Below are 22355 nucleotides of genomic sequence, written 5' to 3'. Positions count from 1 at the left end.
GCCAATTTAATTAAAAAGCATTAGCCCCAATTAGAAATACAAATGCCATATGCCTTTCCTATTTTTGTGCTCCATCACATCCTAATAATGAGCCAAAATGTGATGAGTAAATCGAATACCTGAATCTAATCAAATTGACTTTCCATTCTGAAATCCAACAAAAGACCCTTTAATGTGGATTGTCTTTGGTTTTGATTTGATATCTGCTATCTCACAGTAAGCCAAGTAACATTACCACAGAAATCATCTCTGGAATGATATCCTTAACACAACCCAATTCAATGAAATCACACCCTTTAAATAATGGTTTGTTTATTTCTGCTCCTGCTGACTACAGACAGTTGGTGACTGTTTTTCCTTGACTGAAACGGAAAGGCTGAAGCTGATGAACTGAACATTTCCCAGGCTGCAATTCAGTTTTTGACGTCTGCAGGCCAAAAACATGCCTTTTCCTCTGAAATCCAGACTGAGCCTATACTAGTCCATTTTGACCTTTAGATTCCTTATCAGTCACCTTTGGTCTCTGACAGTGGTTGGACAGGCCAACCAACAGAGGTCCACTCTCCATGAACAAAGGCTGGTTATGTAAAAGAGGTGAGCTGTGGGCAGAGATATGATCTGAAGAGAAGGTGCTGAACTCATCCTCTGTGTTCCAGCAGCATGTCCAGGACTGCTGTCACTACAAAAAGTGAAACTTCACCCAAAAACATTTTCTCTGCTGGTGATTTAAACCCACACCTTCATTAAGGAAGCAGCTGGATTTCAGAGAGAGGCAGGCAACCACCAATACTGAAACCAGCATGCAACTGTGGTCTGTACTCTTAACATTCCTTTCTCTTTCCTTTTTTTTTTTTTTCCCCTTTAAGTCTGCCAGAGGACCCCTTGGTTACTATATATATACACACATATAGATATGCCAGTGACATTTCAACGTTAAGATTCTTTTTTTTTTTTTTTTAAGTTTATTCATTTAGAGAGAGAAGGCACAAATTGGGGAGGGGTGGAGGGGTAGAGAGGGAGAGGGAGAGAGGGAGAGGGAGAGGGAGAGAGAGGGAGAGGGAGAGGGAGAGGGAGAGGAAGAGGGAGAGGGAGAGGGAGGGAGAGGGAGAGGGAGGGAGAGGGAGAGGGAGGGAGAGGGAGAGGGAGGGAGAGGGAGAGGGAGAGAGGGAGAGAGGGAGAGAGGGAGAGGGAGAGAGAGGGAGAGGGAGAGAGAGGGAGAGAGAGAGAGAATGAATCACAAGCAGGCTTCACACCATCAGCACTGAGTTCAACGTGGGACCGGCGCCCATGGACCCTGAGATCATGACCTGAGCTGAAGCCGGATGCTTCATTGACTGAAACACCCAGGCGCCCCATCAAGGTAAGATGCTTTAAAAGCTTTAGGAAATACACCTTTCTCCTTTCTCCATTACTCAATACTCATAGAGACTCTAAGATGAAAACTTTTATTCCAAGAATTTAGCAGTTTGTTCCCTAAAAACGTTAACCTCCTCAACTCTGAGAAATACATCCACTGCTTCCTATAGATAGAATCTGGAAATTCTAACTTCATCAGTTAGAACTGTTTACAAACTAATGTGTTTGATCATCTTTTTAAATTTCACTATCCTTAGAGTAAAATGGTACTACTGGAAATCTCAATGCTGTTTAACATTTCCTAAACAGAAAACAACGAAATGTTGCTCAAGGTCTGAATTAATTTGCTGCAGGATTCTAGGTAAGCTGGATTTCTCTGAAATCCAGCTGCTTCCTGTAAGTTTATCTTTGGGGTCTAAAATTCTCTAAGTCAAAAATGGTGATGATTTTAGAATAAAATGAAAAAGTGGGGAGCCAACTAAAATTCACAAATGCTACATATATACTCAACAACATCTCAGGATAATTAGTTTATTTTGACCTCTGACCAACAATAATGTATTGATAATACATTATTATTTCATCTTCCTATTAGTTCTACTCAAATAGTTCACAAATTAAAGCATTTTCCATTAGTGTTTAGGTAGGAAATAGCTTCCTGATAGAAAAAGGCAAATGAGGATCAGTTTTTCTAGGTCTCTAAGTAGTTCAGATGAATTAGTGAATAAAATTCTATTTATCTCAATTTCACTTATCATTTCAGGAGGGTTATGAAAATGAATTACCAAAACTGCTGGTGGCAGTGAGACTGGTATATTTCTGGTAAGCAAACTAGCAATCTATCAAAAGTCCTAGAAATAGGTATATACTTTGGTCTAGCGATCCCACAATTGAGCTTTAGGATAGTTCTTTTATGCAAAGATTGCATAAGACACGTGCAAAGATTTAGGCACAAGGATATTCATTCAGTGAGGCTTTCTTTATAACTGAAAAAAACCGCACATAATCAAAATGTGCAACAATAGGACAGAATTTGAATCAGTTCTATGGAAAACAAACAACTCTGAACAAGGATATGAGAGAAATGAGTTTGAGGACAATGGCAGGATGTTCGCAATATGCTAAGTGAAAAAATCAGATTACAAAGCAGTAGATAGAGGACAATCCCATTTTTAAAAGTATATACATATATAGAAAAAGCCTGGATGATGTTAATAGTAAGATCTTTAGGAAATAAGAATGAGTGTAATGCTTTTTGTGGGAGAAAAGGAGTGCTTTAGTATTTTCTGTTTTTTATATAATAAATGTACATTATCTGCAAATATTAAAAAAAAATAACTGGGGCACCAGGTGGGTATCTGACTTAGAAACTAAGGAGCTGAACATTGCTTATAGAACACTAAATAAGTTGAGCCATTAATAGGCAACCAGGCCATTAAACTGGTAACCAAGCCAATAAGAACAAGGGCAAATAGTTATCAGCACACTCCACCCATTATAGCTCACTCTACTGTAAATATTACAAGCGCTCTGTGCCTTGGGAACCACCTTGCCTACCACATGATGCTGATGTAATAATATCCAGAGCTAAGCACCTGGAGGAAGCAGAGAAAGGTTTTGCTTTGAATTACTTGAATGCATTTTTCTTTTTCTTTTCTCTTCTCTCTCTCCTCCCTTTTTAAACCATAAAGCTTCCACTAGCAGATAGTGTAATGATTTCTATTCTTATGCTGCCTGTGGGGATTTCACATTATGCTCCCAGCCACCGGTACTGATTCATTAACAGCCTTGTAAAATTGGCAGCCTTCCTAAATAAGCTATGTAAAGTCTGCAAATGTTACTGAGCTGTGTACTCAGTGGGTACTCAATAAAACTTGATAAATTCTGCCCATGATAGATCCAAAATATGCTCATAGCAATATCCCAAAGAAAATCATCAGTCTATACAAAAGCTTTTCTGGATTCTTCTGCTAACCACAAATCATTAATAGCAGTCCTTCACTGAAAAGTAACTATTGTAATATGGTGATAACATCCACCACATTCATCTTCCTTTTCTCTCACCACTCAAGTATCCTTTACCTCTGTTTATACAAATCAAGACATTTAAGACAGCAAGAAATAAAGGTCAGAGCCCCAGCTCAAATCCTACTGTAATGCCTTTGCTAATTGGCTCATTTACAATACCTTTCTGTCCTCTGAATACTTAACATTTGTACCATTCATCTGACACTTAGCACCTGTTAAATTGTTTTCTTAGTTATCCTTTTATTGACCAGTTCCTATATCTTCAACAGACTGAGCATCCTGACTGCAGAAGAACCATGTCTTGTGTTTCTTTGTATCTCCCACCCTTTGCCCAGAATAGGTGCAATTATTACAATGATGCAAATGATAGGATTTTACCATCAGGCAGGCTCACCACTCTGTATTCTAATTCTTACTCTTATATTTCAGCTTATGTCAAAAGAGCAAAAATATTAGCTACCATTTACTGAGTGCTTACTATTAGTAGTACTTCACACATATCACATTTAATCCAAATAGGTATTACAAGCTCCATTTTATTAATGAGGAAAATAAGGCTTACAGTGGTTATATAATACATTCAAGGTCACACAGCTCATACATAGGTGATGAAACTCTGAATGGGACTCTTACTATTAGCAACAAGAACAAATGGCAAGTAAAATCCTGAACATGTGACCAAGAGACCTTTTGAGACTTTTTAAAAAGAATATTTAAGGAATGGGATACTTTAAGAATTGACTGTGAGGGGTGCCTGGGTGGTTCAGTTGGTTAAGTGTCCAACTGAGGCTCAGGTCATGATCTCGCAGTTCATGGGCTTGAGCCCTGCATCAGGCTCTGTGCTGACAGCTGAAGCCTGCTTCAGATTCTGTGTCTCCCTCACTCTCTGCCCTTCCCCTGCTCACGCTCTTGTCTCTCTTTCTCAAAAATAAATAAACATTAAAAAAAAAATGAATGAAATTTTATTGGGGATGGATAAACATCACAGAGGTGGGATGTCAAAGAAGTTCAGTTTCACATACTGTTTGTCCTATTCCATTCATCTCCTAGGAACAGAAATATACACTGAGAATTTATATTCTCCACAGATGCTGCAACTTTTCAAACTAAAGCTCTCCACAATAGAAAATAAAAAATTAATAATAATAGAAATTAAAATATTTTTGGTGTTGTGGGAATTTGGTATATCAACCTTAGGAGAAACATTGTACAGGTGACCAGTATGAACAGTATGGGTCTGAACTGCCTAAGTCCACTTATGTGCAGATTTTTTCAGCAAATATACTGGAAGGTATTTCAGAAAGCTGCAGCAACTTGAAAAAATTCACAGATGAACCATGCAGCACAGAAAAAGTCAGAAGTTATTATAAGAATATAGTATATAATACATATGACATACAAAATATATATTAATTGGCTGTTTATTTTATTAGTAAGGTTTCTAGTCAACAGCAGACTATTAGTAGTTAAATTCCGGGGGAGTTAAGTTATACACAGATTTTTCTATGAACAAGGGGGTCAATGCCCCAAACTCCTGCTTCGTTCATTCAAAGGTCAACTGTAATTCTAAGTCTTCTACATTTAAAAACTAAACTGTTACAACTAAACAAAACAAACAAACCAAAAAAACCAAAAAACAACCCTAACACTCTAAAATACACTAACCCAGAGGTTTCTCTTTATTTGAAAGTAATTCGAGCCACTGGATTCTGTTGCTTTAACAGACATAACTAATGCCCAATCCCTCAGGTTACTAAAATAAGGATCACAATCCTCTAGAAACAGATTAATGCAGAAAACAAGAGTTGCTCACTCAATTTGCACAAACCTGCAAAAAATGAAGTGGGCCCATATTTGCCCTTTGGTGTGTAACACTAGCAATCTATTTATAAATAATTTGCTACATCCTTTCCAAATCACAGGAACACCCAGAAGTCCCTGATGTTCTTAGCACATTTCTTCAGGTTAAACCTAATTACATTACTGGCAGCAACATCCTGCACCATTCAACAAAGCAAAGTTAATTTTAACTCTATCTTAAAGTAGTTAGGATACCAATTTTTTTTTCTTTCACCTTAGAAATTCAGAAACATTATGGGATAGCATCTACACCACTACTCTTTAGCACCAAGGCAGTTTAACATAATGAAGAGGACTCACAGTTACTGGAAAGACCCAAGAAGAGATGTGAGCAACATGATACATAGAAGTTTGGACCCTTCTATTACTCTGAGGTCCAACAGCTCTTGGAAACAGAGAATGACAACATCCTTAATTATTTAGCTTTGGGCAGTGGTTTCTCAGTGTTAGTCAAAAGGAATTGCTCAATTTCAGGAGTGATTACACATAAGCACACAAACAAAAAGCAGTACTTTAGGGGAAAAAAATCCACTCTAGATTTATCAAAAAGAAATTTTGACTTGAATGTATTACAACCTCACCATTCCTGTTCATCTTCATTGTGCAGATTTACTCTTTAGTTAACCTGCTTAAGTAAGCATGGTTCCAATAAAACCAAAGTTGAGAGCTCTCTTTGTTTTTTTTCTCCTTGGTTCCTAGCCAATTACTGCTCTGACTTCAAACACACACAAGTGTGGATAAAGTCACATAAAATTATCACCACCAACGAAAACATAAATGTACCTTTATACTGTGACAGCAGATCATTAACCTTTCCTTCATATTTGAAGGCCAGAACACCTAGAAGATTCACTAGATGTAAATTTACTTGATCATCTTTTAAAGGCATTACATTTTTAAAAAATTTTTATTTTTTGTTTGTTTTTATATTAGAGAGTGAGTGGGGGACAGGGTACAGAGAGTGAGAGAAGGAGAATCCTAAGCAGGCTCCACGCTCAGCAAAGAGCCTGATATCGGGCTTGATCCCACAACCCTGGGATCATGAACTGAGCCAAAATCAAGAGCCAGACGCTCAACTGACTTGAGCTACACAGATGCCCCAAACAATCCGCTTTTTGAGGCTATCTTCTCTGCATAAGAATCTGATAACTACAAAAAACAGTCGGTAGTAATTTAAAATCAAAGAAAAAGAAATATCCTATGCTTCTTTTAACTGTATTAGTTTCTTTACCCACCAAAGAGAGAAAAAAAAGACCTTAAATTGCAAATAAATGCCTGGTTTCAATCCATTATCAATAATCTATCAATTATTCTAATTATGTTTGTCCATTTCTGTAAAATACATGATTTAGATTTAAAAAGTATCACAGAGGAGCACCTGGATGGCTCAGTCGGTTTAACATAATTGGCCAACTTTAAGTTGCCAACTTTAAGTGGCCAACTTTAGCTCAGGTTGTGATCTCATGGTTTGTGAGTTTGAGCCCCACATTGGGCTGTCTGCTCTCTGCACAAAGCCCACCTTGGATCCTCTGTCCCCCCATCTCTCTGCCCATCCCCACTCATGTTCTCTCTCAAAAATAAATAAAACATTACAAGAAAATAAAAAAATAAAAAACATCATGGATGAGGGGTGCCTGGATGGCTCAGTCTGTTAAGCGACTGACTCTTGATTTCGGCTTAGGTCATGATCTCAGGGTTTGTGAGTTCGAGCCCTGCATTGGGCTCTGCTTTGACAGTGTGGAGCCTGCGAAGGATTCATTCATTCATTCTCTCTCTCTCTCTCTCTCTCAAAATAAATAAACTTAAAAAAATATCATGGATGATAACTATACTTATGCAAAGAAATTTAAAAACTTGAAAGGCAAAAAAAAAAAAAAAAAAAATTCATAAAATTATAACACTGAGAGTAGGACTTCTTGGTTCCAGGCTTGTCAAACACAGGTAATTTTTGCTAAAGAACTGTTTCAGAGCTAGAAAAAGATGGAAGGCCACACCTAAATTATTCTACAAATCAGACATAAGATGGACAAAGACTGTATCAAAGATTCAACAAATACTCAAAAGCAAAAATCGTAAACAATAGTAAACCAAATCCAGCAATCTCTTAACAAATAACGCAAATAGCATGTAAGGATGATTTAACTTAGTAACTCAATATAAGTTGCTGCACTACTAGCAAATGGGGGGAAATATTATCATTCCAATAGATGTTCAAAAATCACTTAAAAAAATTCAATAACTACACCTAAAAATCTTTGATTGGATATACAGTTGACCCTTGAACAATGCGGGGGTCAGGAGAACTGAGCCCCCATGCATTTGAAAATCTGCAAATAACTTCGGCTCTCTGAAAACTTAATGTCTACTGTTGACTAGAAGCCTTACCAGTAGCAAAAATAATTGATAATACATATTTTGTATACATATTCTATAGTGTGTTCTTACAATAAAGTAATCTAGACAAAAGAATGTATTAAGAAAATCCTAAGAAAATATATTTATAGTACTGATTATAAAAAAATCCATGTATTAGTGGACCTACAAAGATAAAATCCATAATGTTCAATCCTCAACTTGAGAAATGGCCTATGCCAGAACCTATAGCACACAATACATCTGCTAACAAAACATAAGAAACATTCCTTTCACAGTGGAAAACAAGATAAAACCATTAGCACTATTATTTAACATTCCACTAAAGCCCTAGCCAAAGCAATGTTTCAAATAAAACTCATTTACAGATGATATAATGATGCATGGAGAAAAGTAAAGAAAATCAACTTAAAAATCTATTGGATATTTGGACCAAGCAAGAGTTCAGCAAGGTGGTCTGATATAAAAGCAAATATAGAAATTTTTACTACACAGTTACAGTGACTAATTAGAAAATGTCATGGGAGAGAGCTCAAGAAATACATTAAAACAAGAGCAACAAAAACTTTAAGAAACACCCATGAATATACCTAATAAGAAATGTGTAACTACTCTATGAGGAAAAGTTTAAAATTTAAATGAAAAGCATTTAAAATATAGTAAACACACACACACCACATTATTCACTGGAAAGGCTCATTTCATAAAGCTGTTAATTCTCTCCAAAACCAGTTCAGCGCAATTTCAGTCAAAATCCAAATAGGACTTTTGTTTGTTTATTTATTTGGGGGAGAGAGAAAGAGTCCCTGGGTGTATGCAAATGAGCAGGGGAGAGGGAGAGAGAGACTCCCAAGAAGGCTCCAATAGGGGAGAGCCCCATGCAAGGCTTCATCTCAGTAACTGTGAGATCATGACCTGAGCTGAAATCATCAAGATACTTAACCAACTGAGCCACCCAGGAGCCCCCTTAACAGGATTTTTTTTAAGTGGAAATTGACAAGGTGTTTCTAAGACATTTGGAAATAAAATAAGAATACCTGATACATTAAAACATAATAACGAGGCAAGCCTTGCCATACAAGATATCAAAATACCCACTAAATTCCTATAGTAAGTACACAATGTGGTATTGGTGTATGAATAGAAAAACTATCAATAGGACTTAATTGTACAGAATCAACTCCAAATATCTATTAGAATTTAATATACAATAACTGTAGTGTTTCAAATCAGCAAAGTGAGAATGGACTAAATAAATGATACTGGGATAAATGACTATCCATTTGAAAAAAAGGTAAAGTCAACACCCCTATCTCACATTATAAATTCCAGATATTTTAAAGAGTGAAATACTTAAAAAGTATGGACTTATTAGAAAAAACATAAAAGAATACTTTTATAATCCCGAAAGTGGGTGGGAAGGGTTTTTTAAACAAGATACAAAACTCTGAAATCCTAAGAGAAAATATCAGATTTTATTAAATAAATACTAAAAACTTTTAGGAGCACTTGGCTGGCTCTTTTAGAGCATGCAGCTCTTTTTTTAATTGTATTTTTGAGAGAGAGGGAGAGAGTGAGAGGGAGAGAGAGAACAAACGAACAAGCAGGGGAGGGGCAGAGAGAGAAAGAGATGGAATCTGAAGCAGGCTCTAGGTTATGAGCTGCCAACTCAGAGCCCTGTGCCTTGCTCGAATCACAACCCATGAGATCTTGACCTGAGCAGAAGTCAGATGCTTAACTGACTAAGCCACCCAGGTTCCCCTGAGCATGCAACTCTTGATCTCAGGGTCACAAGTTCAAGCCCCCTCTTGGGTGTGGAGATTACTTAAAAACAAAATCTTAAGAAAAAAAATTAAAAACTTTCATTTTTTAAGTTTTTAATGTTTTTATTTTATTTTTGAGAGAGAGACAGAGTGCAAACAGGGGAGGGGCAGAGAGAGAGGGAGACACAGAATCTGAAGCAGGCTCCAGGCTCTGAGCTGTCGGATCAGAGCCTGACATGGGGTTAGAACTCACAGACCGTGAAATCATGACCTGAGCCAAAGTTGGACGCTTAACAGACTGAGCCACCCAGGCGCCCCTAAAAACTTTTATAACAAGATGAAAAATTAAAAGACACATAATAAACTGGTAGAAAGGGTTTTGGGGTTTTTTTTGTTTTTTGGTTTTTTTTTGGCTACATATTAAGATCATGTAGAGTACATCAAAAAGAAACAAATAACAACAGAAAAATAGTCATAAGTACAAACATGCAAATTACAGAAGAAAAGTGAAAAAGACCAATAAAAAAATATAAAAGGATACTTAAACCTCTATAGTAATAAAGGAATTGCGAATAGAGAAATATTTAAGAGCAGGCCCTGGAGTCTGAATGCCTATGTTTGCACCCTGGCTATATTTATACAAGTAACTCAACATCTCTGTGCCTCTCATCTGTAACTGAGGAGAATATCTAACTCATAAGAAAAAAGAAAGATAATGTGAATAGTATTCAAAATAATGCCTAGTACATAGTAAGAGTTCAATAACGTGCCATTTAATGTTATTATTAGTATTACCAGGATTGGTGAAGGTCTATTCCTACAGCTGGTAAGAGCAAATTAGCAAAGTCTTTTTTGAAGGCAATTTGGCAGTATGTATCAAATTTTTAACATATACATACCATTAGACCCAGAAATTCCACTGCTACAAATTTATCTAAAGAAATGTTTCCATATGTATACAAAGATAGCAGTCCAGTACAGCAGTGTAGGAGCTCTGTGTTTTGAGACAGGAAATGCTGGTTCTAGTTTCAGTTCTGCCAATAACAAATCATGTAACTGCTATGCAAAAATCACTGCACCATTTCAATTTTTTTTTAGTTTATTACTTCATAAAATGTGGATGAGGACTTGCTCAATCTGCCTCAGAGGAATACTTTAAGGATGTTGTTGCCAAGTGCAGCCCCTGGACCAGCATCATCTAGGAACTTGTTAGAGATACAAAACACCTTTCAGTTTCACAAAAAGTTATATTTTGGATAATTATCCGGATATGCTCTCCTGTTGTTAAACTTGAGCTTTAGAAAGCATCCATGTATAGCTTTGAAATCAAACTCATATATGAAATCAAATACTAAATACAAGTATTTTAGGTCAAGGATAAAAAGCTCAAGGTAACCCATTTCACAATCAAGCAATGTTTCAAGCACTTAAGTTCCAAGATTTCTGATCAGAGGTTTTCATAATGGGAATACTGTTTTAATGGTAGCCTCTGTCAGCATTTTGTCTAATAATTCTTGATCTTTTTCTGATCTTTTTTGGTAGGCACAAAAATAGCCACCTATTTGATACGTTGTTTGGCATATACCAATAATGCTAGAAGACCCCTTGCTTAGTGGCCACCTCTCAGGGATTGAATGTTGGCTCTCGAAACATAACATAGGCTCCCATATTTTTCAGAAATTGATTTCTCCTTTATTAAAAAAGTATGCATAGACTCTTAAAGGGCATGTAACTTGTCATGATTATTTGAGAAGTCTGATTTAAGACTCCTGAAATTTGATCCTATGATGCTCTGGGTCGCTCACATATTTTTTTCTAGTAGGATTTAAGCTTATGGCAGGGACTATTCTTAGTTTCTGGAGTGAATTTAATCACTTCTTAATGTTCTTCATTGATACTTCAAAATTAACCCCCTATTTGGTGAGTTTTATGCAATGACAAAGGGAGACCATAATGTAATAATGATGATATAATTTCCAGTAAAATACAGTAATACCCTAGTTATTCTCTAATTTCATCTATATATAACAGTTGAAACTCAAGAAATTAGTATGAACCTGTGAAATCACCAAAAAGGTATCTAAACACCATACTCTAAAGGTCATGAACTTTCTCCATTGGAGAGCCCCAAGGATCTCAGTCTGTTATGCTGGCCTTTTTCCTCTGACACAATTCTCATAGCATTTGTTACTTGGTTTCTAAACCCACAGCAAATCCCAGGCAGCAAATAAGAACAGAATAAAAATTCATGAGTGGATTCTCAGCAGTGACAAGAGAATTATCTGGCTAAGAGTACACGTGTGTCAAGGTATCCCCTTCCCCAAACATACACTTCAAATTTTTTTTTTTGAGTCAGTCTCCACTTATGATCCTAAATCTTAATCTTTTAGTTACTCCCACTAGTAGCTATTTATATATCTGGCACCACCAGGGAAATGCTCACACCAATTGAGCTCTACATTATCAAGCCTTAGAAATAATACTTCCCTTTAGGAAACAGATTAACTTTTTATAAGATCACATTAGAGAATCTAATTTTAAAAATATATTTATCTACACAACATTTTCATATGATCTTAAGGAGTTCACTTTTTTTAAGTCTATTTATTTATTTTGAGAGAGACAGAGATAGCACAAGTGGGGAGGAGAGAGAGGGGGGGGAGGAGAGAGAGAGGGAGGGAGGGAGGGAGAGAGAGAGAGAGGGAGGGAGGGAGGGACGGAGGGAGGGGGAGGGGGGAGAGAGGGGGGAGAGAGGGGGGAGAGAGGGGGGAGGGGGGAGAGAGGGGGGAGGGGGGAGAGAGGGGGGAGGGGGGGAGAGGGGGGGAGAGAGGGGGGAGAGAGGGGGGAGAGAGGGGGGAGAGGGAGGGGGAGAGGGAGGGGGGAGGGGGAGAGAGAGAGAGAGAGAGAGAGAGAGAGAGAGAGAATATGAATATCCCAAGCAGGCTTTGTGCCACCAGCACAGAGCCCTATGAAGGACTCAAACTCACCAAACCATGAGATAATGACCTGAGCAGAAACCAAGATCCAGACACTCAACCAACTGAGCCACCCAGGTGGCCCTAGGAGTTCAGTGACCTTCTAAAGCCAATCCATAAAACTCTAGGTGACCATGGATCCCAAATTAAGACCTTCTACATTACATGCCAAAAATGTGTGTTTCAACAGAATTTTTGGTATTATTTTTATCAGAATGACCTCTAAAGATTCTTAAATAATGATGAACTGGGGAACACTATAAATGCAAAATAAAAATGATGGCTGGTGTAATACTAATGAATATACTTTAGATGAAGTGAATTTGGATATTACATCTCTTATAAGAAAAAAGGGTAGCAAAAGACAAAAATTAAAGAGATATTCTGCAAATTCTTTAAAAGACTGTCTATGTCAGCAGCAAATCTTAGTGTAGCAAATACATTTTTTTACTGCTAAGTTGAAGATGTCAGCAGTTAAAGACAATTCGTAAGATTAAGTCTCAAAAGTGACCTTGCAACTCCTCAGAATATAATTTTTATAGTGGTTGAAAGCACCAGTCTAGGAAACAGCTCTGGATTCTAAGGACAGTTTTATCATTTACTAGCTACATGGCCTTGAGCAATTAACATCTCTGAGTCTCAGTTTCATTGTCTGTAAATAGAACAAATTGGTTCTTAGAGTTGCTGTTATGATTATATGAGACAATACACGTTAAACTCTTAGCACGGTGACAAGAGGTCAACAAATGGCAGGCATTAGTTATTAATTTCAATTCACTCATTTTTAATGTAGGTATTTATGGTTTGCAAAGTGTTACTGGCACATATGATCTCTTTTGATCCAACCTGGGGGTAGGAGCCTCATTTTACAGTGGAAGAAACTGAAGTCAAATGATTTACTCAAAGGCAATAATAAGTAGGAAAAGAAATTTGGGCTTAATTTGATTATACTAGGAACTAAAATGCAAAAGCTGAGAAGCTCTGCCTTTTAATGTTTTTTAAAAGTGTAGTTCAGGGGCGCCTGGGTGGCGCAGTCGGTTAAGCGTCCGACTTCAGCCAGGTCACGATCTCGCGGTCCGTGAGTTCGAGCCCCGCGTCGGGCTCTGGGCTGACAGCTCGGAGCCTGGAGCCTCTTTCCGATTCTGTGTCTCCTTCTCTCTCTGCCCCTCCCCCGTTCATGCTCTGTCTCTCTCTGTCCCAAAAATAAATAAAAAAACGTTGAAAAAAAAAAAAATTAAAAAAAAGTGTAGTTCAATATACATAAAATTTGCCATTTCAACCATGTTCAGTGGCATTAAATACATTCACATTGTTGCATAATCATCATCATTCATCCCTAGAACTTTTTCTTCCCTTTTTTTTTAATTTTTTTTTTTAACATTTATTTATTTTTTTTTGAGACAGAGAGAGACAGAGCATGAACGGGGGAGGGTCAGAGAGAGAGGGAGACACAGAATCTGAAACAGGCTCCAGGCTCTGAGTGGTCAGCACAGAGCCCCACACGGGGCTCGAACTCCTGGACCACAAGATCATGACCTGAGCCGAAGTCGGCCGCTTAACCGACTGAGCCACCCAGGCGCCCCAAACTTTTTCTTCTTTTAAAAAAATTTTTTTTAATGTTTATTTATTTGTGAGACAAAGAGAGACAGAGCATGAGTGGGGGAGGGTCGGAGAGAGAGGGAGACACAGAATCTAAGCAGGCTTCAGGCTCTGAGCAGTCAGCACAGAGCCCGACGCGGGGCTCGAACTCACGGAGCGTGAGATCATGACCTGAGCTGAAGTCGGTCGCTCAACTGACTGAGCCACCCTAGTGCCCCTTTTTCTTCTTTTTAAATGAAATTCTATCAAACACAAACTCTCCATTCCCCCTCCCCCAAACTCCTGGGGATTTCTTTAGGTGCCTCAAGTGGAATCACGTGGGATTTGTCCTTTGTCATTGGCTTATTTCATTTAGAATAATGTATTCAAAATTCATTCTTGTTGCAGCATTTGTCAGAATTTCCTTCTTTTTTAAGGTTGAATAATACTCAGTTGTACTGCATACCACATTTTGTTTTATCCATTTATCTACTGACGGACATGTGGGTTGCTCCCCATGTTGTTTTGTTTTTTCAAAATATTGTTAACACTATTGATATAAGTTATCCAGTTTCTGATTATTCCCTCCTCTCCTTCTCTTTTACTCCATTTCTTTTTTTTTTAAGGAAAAAAATGCAAGTAAGTGGCTGATTTAATTCTGTAGAGTTGATATACACACCACTAAAACCACTTTATTTTGTGGCTATTTTTTGTAGGAGCTCCACCATGAATCAACACAAAGAAAAAACCTGAAACTCAAATGAGCTTAATTTGATTTGGTAGGAGAGCAAACCATCAATTAAAATAATAACTTATGTGTAACATTATAAATCACTTCACATGCTATTTTAGGACTTTTAATAAGAGATAGTGGAAAGTTTCTGTTGTTGGACATTAAAAAAAGTTTTTCAGGGTTGACCCGGGAGGGAGAAAGAAACATTCCCTAAGTATCCAAAAGTCTGGAAAAACCTCAGTAGCTGACTCTCCTGAAGCCACTCCGGAGTGAGTGCTAACACACTACGAAGACCAAACTGCTGATACATAAAGTAACCCTCGCCTTAACTGTGAGGCGAGATTAACCACAAGTTTCGGCACACAGTTCTCAGAAATAGCTCAACCACAATGGAAGGGAAGGACGACAACTCTAGAGACTTCAAAAAAACAGCGACGATTTAAGATGCATTGAATCTTGTACTTTCGTGGATGAAGGTGTGCATGCAGGCTTGGATTTTGATTACGTACTGGTACAAGGGGAGATTAAAGGAAAAACAGCCAAATTACCGAAATTCAATTTTCTTAAATAATTCCACACTACATACAGCCAGCGGGAGCGAAGAATGGACAGCCTTCTTTTGTGTGAACGGCTTTCGAAAAGAAACCTATAGTCACACGCAAATTTATTTGAAACAGCAACCCCAAAACAACAAACACGGGAGCTTGATCTCCAGCAGGACCCGCGAGGGAGTCCAAGCGTTTCCGGGCGACGGTTCAGAAGCTACAGACCGCCCTTCACCCAGAGCCTCCCGGCTCGGCTGTCACTCGGTCACCATAGACAGCTTCCAAGGGAGGACTGCACTTTCAGATTCCCTCAAAGTTTACCAGAAATTCTCGCAAAGGGTTCTTTAATCCGCCCAACCCCCAGGAACACTTTCTGCCTCCAAGAACTGCTCCACAGCTTTACCCCACTATATCCCCGGACACTTCGAGACCTCCAAGCACGCAGGGCGCGATTTCGCCCTCGCTTGCTTGCTCCCCAGGATGCTGGGGAAAGCGGCTCCGGAAAAGCAAACTTTCCGAGCTTTCGCGGAGGGCGGGAGGGCGCGCCGCGAACTCACAGCTGGTTGATGGCGTTCTGAGAGATGACCGCGTTGGCGGAGAAGTAAGGGATCATGTCGGGGCTACCGAGGTTGCAGGTGCAGGCGGGAGACGCCTTCCTCTCGCGGGCCAACGTGCTCAGGGTCATGAGGCCAGCTCAAGGCGCACAGCTCCGCATCCTGGCCCCTCCCGGCTCGGGCACGAGGCGATCGCGTAGGGCTCCGCGGGGCCAGAGGCGCGGGCAGCTCGGGATCCCCGCGTCCAAACTGGGCCCGCCGGGTCGCACGGAGGCAGTCGCCGCAGCCCTAGGGCTCGGCTGTGGAGTCTCGGCGGCCGGGCGCCACAAACATCCCACCCCAACCCGCGTCCGGGGCGGGGCGCTGCGGCGGGGCGGGCCGAGCCGAGCGGGCGGGGAGAGTCTTAGGAGCAGAGAGGGTCGGCCCTTTCGGGCGCTCCGCCCCTGAGCTCGTGGCACCCACCGGATCACGCTGCGTGCCTCTCGGCGGGCGAGCGAGCGAGGGTCGGCACGAAGACATCGCGGCTCGTGTGAAGGAGTGAAGCGAGCCTGGGGTGAGCAAGAAAGGCTCGCGTTTCTTGGGAATGTTTCCACAGAAAGGTCCTGCTTATCTTGAACGGCTCTATACATTGAACCTCAAGTTCCATTTTTCAAATGATCTTAAAACTTTAATAAAAGGTCGTACATTAACAAATGTAACGAATACTTACCAGCGGTTTTCTAGGTGTTAAGGGCTAGGGAAATTCGGTAATAAACTAATTTTTTTTTTTTAAAGCAAAACATCTGAAGTTATAATGGGGAAAAAACCTATTTACATTGTCGATAACATCTGCTAACCCTTGTAAATAAATTTATAAAAGGCTTTCCTAACCATCCTCCAAACCAAGGACTCATAGCCGTTAGCTGCACATATGAATCACCTGTGGGGATTTTAAACACTCCAATACCTGGCTACACCACAGACCAATCAAATCAGAGTCTCCTGAAGTTGGGATCCTAAACATCAATATTTTTTCAAAGCTCCCCGGGTGATTCCAATACGCAGCTGTGGTAGATAGCTATTGTGCCAGATGATCTAGGAGAGGGAGACAGGCTAGAGAATATAACCTTACTTTACAGATGTGGAAATAAATATAAAGGGTCTAGCCAGATAACCTCATTTGTAAGTGACATCACTTAGATAGGAACCCTAGTTTTATGACTTCTGATCTAGGTTGGGCTTTTCCCACCAACCCTATATACCCTGATGCCTTCATGAGTTTAATCCTTTATCAATGTTGCTAACAACTCACTGAAAATCTCTTTTCTCTCCTGCATGCTATATAGTGGTTTACAAAAGGGGCTGACCTGGTGTGGGCACTCAGTAAAAGTTAGCTCCCTCACCTCTTGCCCTTCCAGTTTCATCAGAACAAATATTTTCAGGTATGAGCATTTTATGCTTTTTGAATACTTGACTAAACTATATATCAATAGAACTGTCAGGAGTTCTAGAGCTGGAAATTAATAATTTTAAAAAATGATTTCACTATCCTATTACCAGACAAAAGAGACTAAAATGAGGAAGAAGTCACTTTAAGACTCAACATATGCTAGAATCAAGAAGAAATATGTCTTTAATTTTTATTTTTTAATGTTTATTTTAGAGAGAGAGACAGAGCAAGCAGGGAGGGCAGAGAGAGGGAGACACAGAATCAGAAGCAGGCTCCAGGCTCTGAGCTGTCAGGACAGAGCCCAACCTGGAGCTCGAATCCACGAACCAAGAGATCATGACCTGAGCTGATGTTGGTCGCTTAACCTGAGCCACTCAGGCGCCCCTTAATTTTTTTTTAATGTTTACTTATTTTTGAGAGAGAGAGAGAGAGAGAGAGAGAGAGAGAGAACACGAGTGGGGGAGGGGCAGAGAGAGATGGAAACACAGAATCCAAAGCAGGTCTAGGCTCTAAGCTGTCAGCACAGAGACCAACGTGGGGCTGGAACTCAAGAACTGTGAGGCACCCCAAAATGTGTCTTTGTTTTATATATACAATTTTTCAGATCTCTTTTTCTATTGGGAGGTTTGGCAATTTTCTAAATACTAGTAATTAAATAATCAATCTAAATTATACATTCTATTTCTAAAACCAGAAACTCTTTTGTTAGTTTATCCTTCCATAAAACTTAAAAGTTGGTGGGGTGCCTGAGTAGCTCAGATGGTTAAGTGTCCAACTCTTGATTCTGGCTCAGGTCATGATCTCATGGTTGGTGGGATCAAGTTCCTAGTCAGGCTCTGAGCTGACAGCGCAAAGCCTGCTTGGGATTCTCTGTCTCTCTCTCTTTCTCTGCTGGTCCCCAGCTTGTGCCAATGTGGGCGCGCATGCTTGCACTCTTTCTCAAAATAAATAAATAAAGATTTTTTTTAAAAACCTTAAAGTTGTTGCCCAGGGATTTGAAATATTGCAAACTCATACTGGAAATAGGATCTAAGTTTCCTATGGATCTGATAATAGGAAAGAACCAGTTGGCAAGTGAAGAGTTAATGAAAGGTCTGGAGTCCAGTGCATCATCGTCTTCATCCATCTCTGGTAAGGAAAATGTTTGAAAGATTTATTCAGGCTGTGTCAGCAGGCACCCAAATGGCAGTGTAAGAAAAAAAAAATCTGCTGATACACCCCAAAATAAATTGCTTTAAATATCTGGCAAAGTTGCCAGTTTGAAACTTCTTCCAGGCTGTAATTTATTATAGCCTCCTGGCAGTGATCAAAAAAAAAAAAAAAACAAAAAAAAAAACGCAGCAGGCTCTTTAGAAGAGCACTGTTAAGGTGAGTCCAGTTCCTTTCATGACAGCAGAGATGGGATTTTATGGAAGTCAATACTAACTGATGCTGCTTACGGAAGACGATGGAATGTCATCTGTATCTGTCTGAAAAAGAAGTCAGCAGGAAATGTATCTTACTCAATTCACACTTAATATCTCTGGCATTTAAAAAACGCTAAAGATAAGGATTTCATAAATATGTATATCTGTCTTTTATAGATAGGTTCCTATAGTGACACTCCAGAAGTGCATAGTCCTTTGTTTCCCCTCAAAAGACCTCTGCCAGTGCCTTTTCAGTGAAGTCTATTTTAACACCCCCATCTAGGCCTTTTCAAAAGCTTTCAAAGTTAAATTCTTGCTTTGAACTGTAATATAGGAAATTGGGAAAGTGCTACAACGTGCCTCATAGGTTTTTAAGAAAAAAATGGAATCATCTTTGCAAAGTGAGGTACCTTTAAGGGAATAGATCTTTCTGCTACTGTTTTAAAAGTTTAACAAATTCCTTTTCTTTTCACAATCTGCAGAGTGTCAAAATGTCAATCAATTTAGTTTCAGCTCAATTTAATCCTTTACTCTACACTGTCAGAAAACAAGGCTCTAGGGAGCAAGCTCTCTGTACCCAAGCTTCTAGGAATTCAAAAATGATTCTAAATTAGACTGAGCGACATGAAATAAATGAAGCTAGTTTTCTACTCCACATGAAGTCCAAAGGGGCTTTTAAAAATGTGCACAAAGGCCCCGAAGAAAAATTGTTGCATTTCTTCACACTCTTGTTTGAGTTAGAAGATTTAAAATAAATTTTGTCATGTCATTTGCTGACCATTTCAAGGCTCAGAAATATGAATATTCTATAATGTTAATCTGGCTCTTGATAGCATCAGCTATGACCAGATTAAATTTTTATAGAATTATATGGTAAAAGCATTAACAAAATTTTAAAGTAATAGATGTCTCTTGTATCCATCGGTACTTCCATTACTATGCCTTCATGTGTCTCTCCATAAGATACAAACACTGTAAAACTGTAAAACCAGAGACTTACTTGTTGATCAATCGGTATTCCAGGACAGATATGAAAGTGCACTTAAGTGTGAGTGAAGGATGTAGGCATGTTTTTGCTGCTGTAACAAAATTTCATCATGGGTGGATCACTTGAAGGGAAGGTAGCTAATGAACTAAAAAGTGACAGTGTAACGTGCCAAAAGCAGTAGGCCAGAAACCAGAGAGGACCTAAGTTCTAGTTCTAACATGGCCACTTAATAAACTAAGATTTTGGCTAAGTCACTTATTTTCATCTGTAAAATGGGATAATAAAACCCTAAGGAAAGGTCCCCAAATCTGTTTTTGTGAGAGTTAGGAACCGTAGGAAAGGAATATCATTCAGCTTAGAAGTCCTGAAAAATACATTTAATCCACTTAAGATAAACAGTCATCTAGATGAAAGCAGTAGAGCCCAGCAGTTAAAAATCTCAATCTTGGTTTTATATATAAAATGGAATATTACTTAATCATAAAAAAGAATGAAATCTTGCCATGTGCAACAACATAGATAGAGCTAGAGGGAATAAGATTGAGAAACAAGTCAGAGAGAGACAAATATCATGGTTTCACTCATGTGAATTTAATTTATGTGGAATTTAAGAAACAAAACAAATGAACAAAGAAAAAAGAGACAAAAAACTAGACTCTTAAATACAGAGAACTGGTGGTTGCCAGAAGGCAGGTGGGTGGGGGAGGATGGGTGAAATAAAGGGGATTAACAATACACTTATCTTGATGAACCTTGAGAAATTTAAAGAATTGTTGAATCATTATATTGTACACCTGAAACTAATATAAAACTATGTTAATTATACTTGGAAAAAAATCCTAGCCTTGGAATTAGTTGGATGGGTTTGAATCCTAGTGTCACCATTAGCTGTGTATTTTGGATAGTTATTTAATCTATGGCTCAGTATTAGTCCCTAATTTATGAAGTTACTGCAAGGATTAATTAAGTTAATACATGTAAAGTGTAAAAGAGTGGCACAAAAATCTACTCTTTGGACTTAAGGGCTCTATAAACTTAAGAGAGCTAAGAGAAAGGTTGAGGAGGAGATTGCCCTTCAGGAATAAAATCAGAGAGTTGGAATCTCCAAAGAACAATCTTAGATCAGAGTGCATGGCTGTAATAAATCTTTTTATTTTATTTTTTTAAAGATTTTATTTATTTTTTTTAATGGGTTTTTTTTTTTTAACGTTTATTTATTTTTGAGACAGAGAGAGACAGAGCATGAACGGGGAGGGTCAGAGAGAGAGGGAGACACAGAATCTGAATCAGGCTCCAGGCTCTGAGCTGTCAGCACAGAGCCTGACGCGGGGCTCGAACTCATGGACCGCGAGATCATGACCTGAGCCGAAGTCGGACGCTCAACTGACTGAGCCACCCAGGCACCCCTAAAGATTTTATTTTTAAAGTAATCTCTACACCCAATGTGGGGCTTGAACTCACAACCCCAAGATCAAAGGCACATGTTATACCAACTGAGCCAGGCAGGCACCCCTAAATCTTTTTTATTTTTAAGTTTCTTTGCTTCTCTAACTCCTCCATTTATCTGATCTTTTGGTTGTTTCTCTGAGGTAAAAATTCTTAATAGGGAAAAGACCTATGTGCCTTTCTTCAGGTCATTAAGAAAGCTGTGTGGTGTGTGTGTGTGTGTGTGTGTGTGTGTGTGTGTGTGTTGGGAGTGGGCAGGGGGACTCTGAAGTCTGTCTGGCAGCCTTGAGGTAAAGTTGACTGTACATTTTAATTTATGCACTGACGAAATTAAGATGTTGACTAGAAATAATCTTCTATGAAATATAGTCTGAAAAATAGCTAAAGCGGGGTGGGCAGCATTAAAATGTCAGTGAGTCTGATGTCAGAGTTATAGATTCTAGTGACTTTATCCAATGGGCTAACAGAAAGCTAGCCGTATTTGTTTGTATTTGGGATGAGAAGTTGAAGAATGAATGAAAATTAACATACATACAGATTTCGCCAATGTACCACACTATTTCTTCCAGGAGTCTTCACTATTATTGTTTGCTAGGTAGCTAATTACATTAACTTAATATTGCATTCTGTAGTAATGTGAGATCTGCAGTGTTCACTACAGTTTTGTATTTATAACCTTTGAAATAATAGTATTACCTTATTAACTTTATTTAAAAAATACCTAGTCATAAGAAATATGATTGTACCTGTCAGAAGACCTATTTGTATTTTTATGTTTTCTCTAAGAGTGTATCTACAGAAATAAATAGTAAATTAATCCCCTGAGTGTCAAAAGGGAGAAAACCAACACTTTAAAGAGTTACAAAACAAAAAGCCTGTTACCTGGAGTAGCACAACATTCTGTCTCCTGTTAATCTGTAAAACGCTAGGATAAAACTCTCAAGATAATACACACAAGTTCCAAACTTGTTGCCCAGACAGCACCAAGAGGTATCTCACTACACTTAGTCAAAGGCACTCTTCATACAATACAATAAACTAAACTCTGTAAACAAAGGCTCTTAAAAGCAATCATTTTGCAATCACCATGTGGCTAATAGTTTTATTTAAAAGAGTATCTGACAATAGTTTTAAACACTGGATAGAGCAATGTCACTGAACCCTTCTAGTCCTTTCCATGGAACTTTCCACCATAAGAGCAATGGGAATACTGAAAAGATCTGCATATCAACTCCATGAGAGGCAATCTCTAAGGCATTCACCCCCATGGTCTTAACCACCATATGCTCCAGTAGGAAAAGATGCTGAAATGCTGCTTTCT

General features: G+C 38.8%; 1 protein-coding gene and 1 long non-coding RNA gene across 8 annotated transcripts in view; one reads left to right on the top strand and one right to left on the bottom strand.

Annotated features, from left to right (window-relative positions):
• Positions 1-22355, bottom strand: part of SSH2 (slingshot protein phosphatase 2) — a 256836-nt gene that overhangs the window by 91968 nt on the left and 142513 nt on the right. Inside the window, exon 1 of one of the 7 annotated variants that reach the window (XM_081791195.1) lies at positions 15769-16486. The exons of 5 other annotated variants lie outside the window; for them this stretch is intronic. In XM_081791195.1, coding sequence (XP_081647321.1) covers positions 15769-15896 — 128 coding nt within the window. In that variant the 5' untranslated portion in view covers positions 15897-16486. Of the gene's footprint in view, positions 1-15768; positions 16487-22355 lie in introns of those variants that run through there. One more of the 7 variants, XM_060647810.3, reaches the window with a different exon arrangement.
• Positions 705-14727, top strand: LOC132688611 (uncharacterized). Its single transcript, XR_013552053.1, has 3 exons — positions 705-811; positions 1260-1360; positions 14650-14727. It is a non-coding gene; the product is annotated as an uncharacterized LOC132688611 (long non-coding RNA).

The sequence above is a fragment of the Panthera onca genome, chromosome E1 (genome assembly GCF_046562875.1).
Source record: "Panthera onca isolate mPanOnc1 chromosome E1, mPanOnc1 haplotype 2, whole genome shotgun sequence".
NCBI classification, from domain to species: Eukaryota; Metazoa; Chordata; class Mammalia; order Carnivora; family Felidae; genus Panthera; species Panthera onca.
The sequence above is the reverse complement of the archived record's forward strand: the minus strand, read 5'-3'. Positions and strand labels throughout refer to the sequence as shown.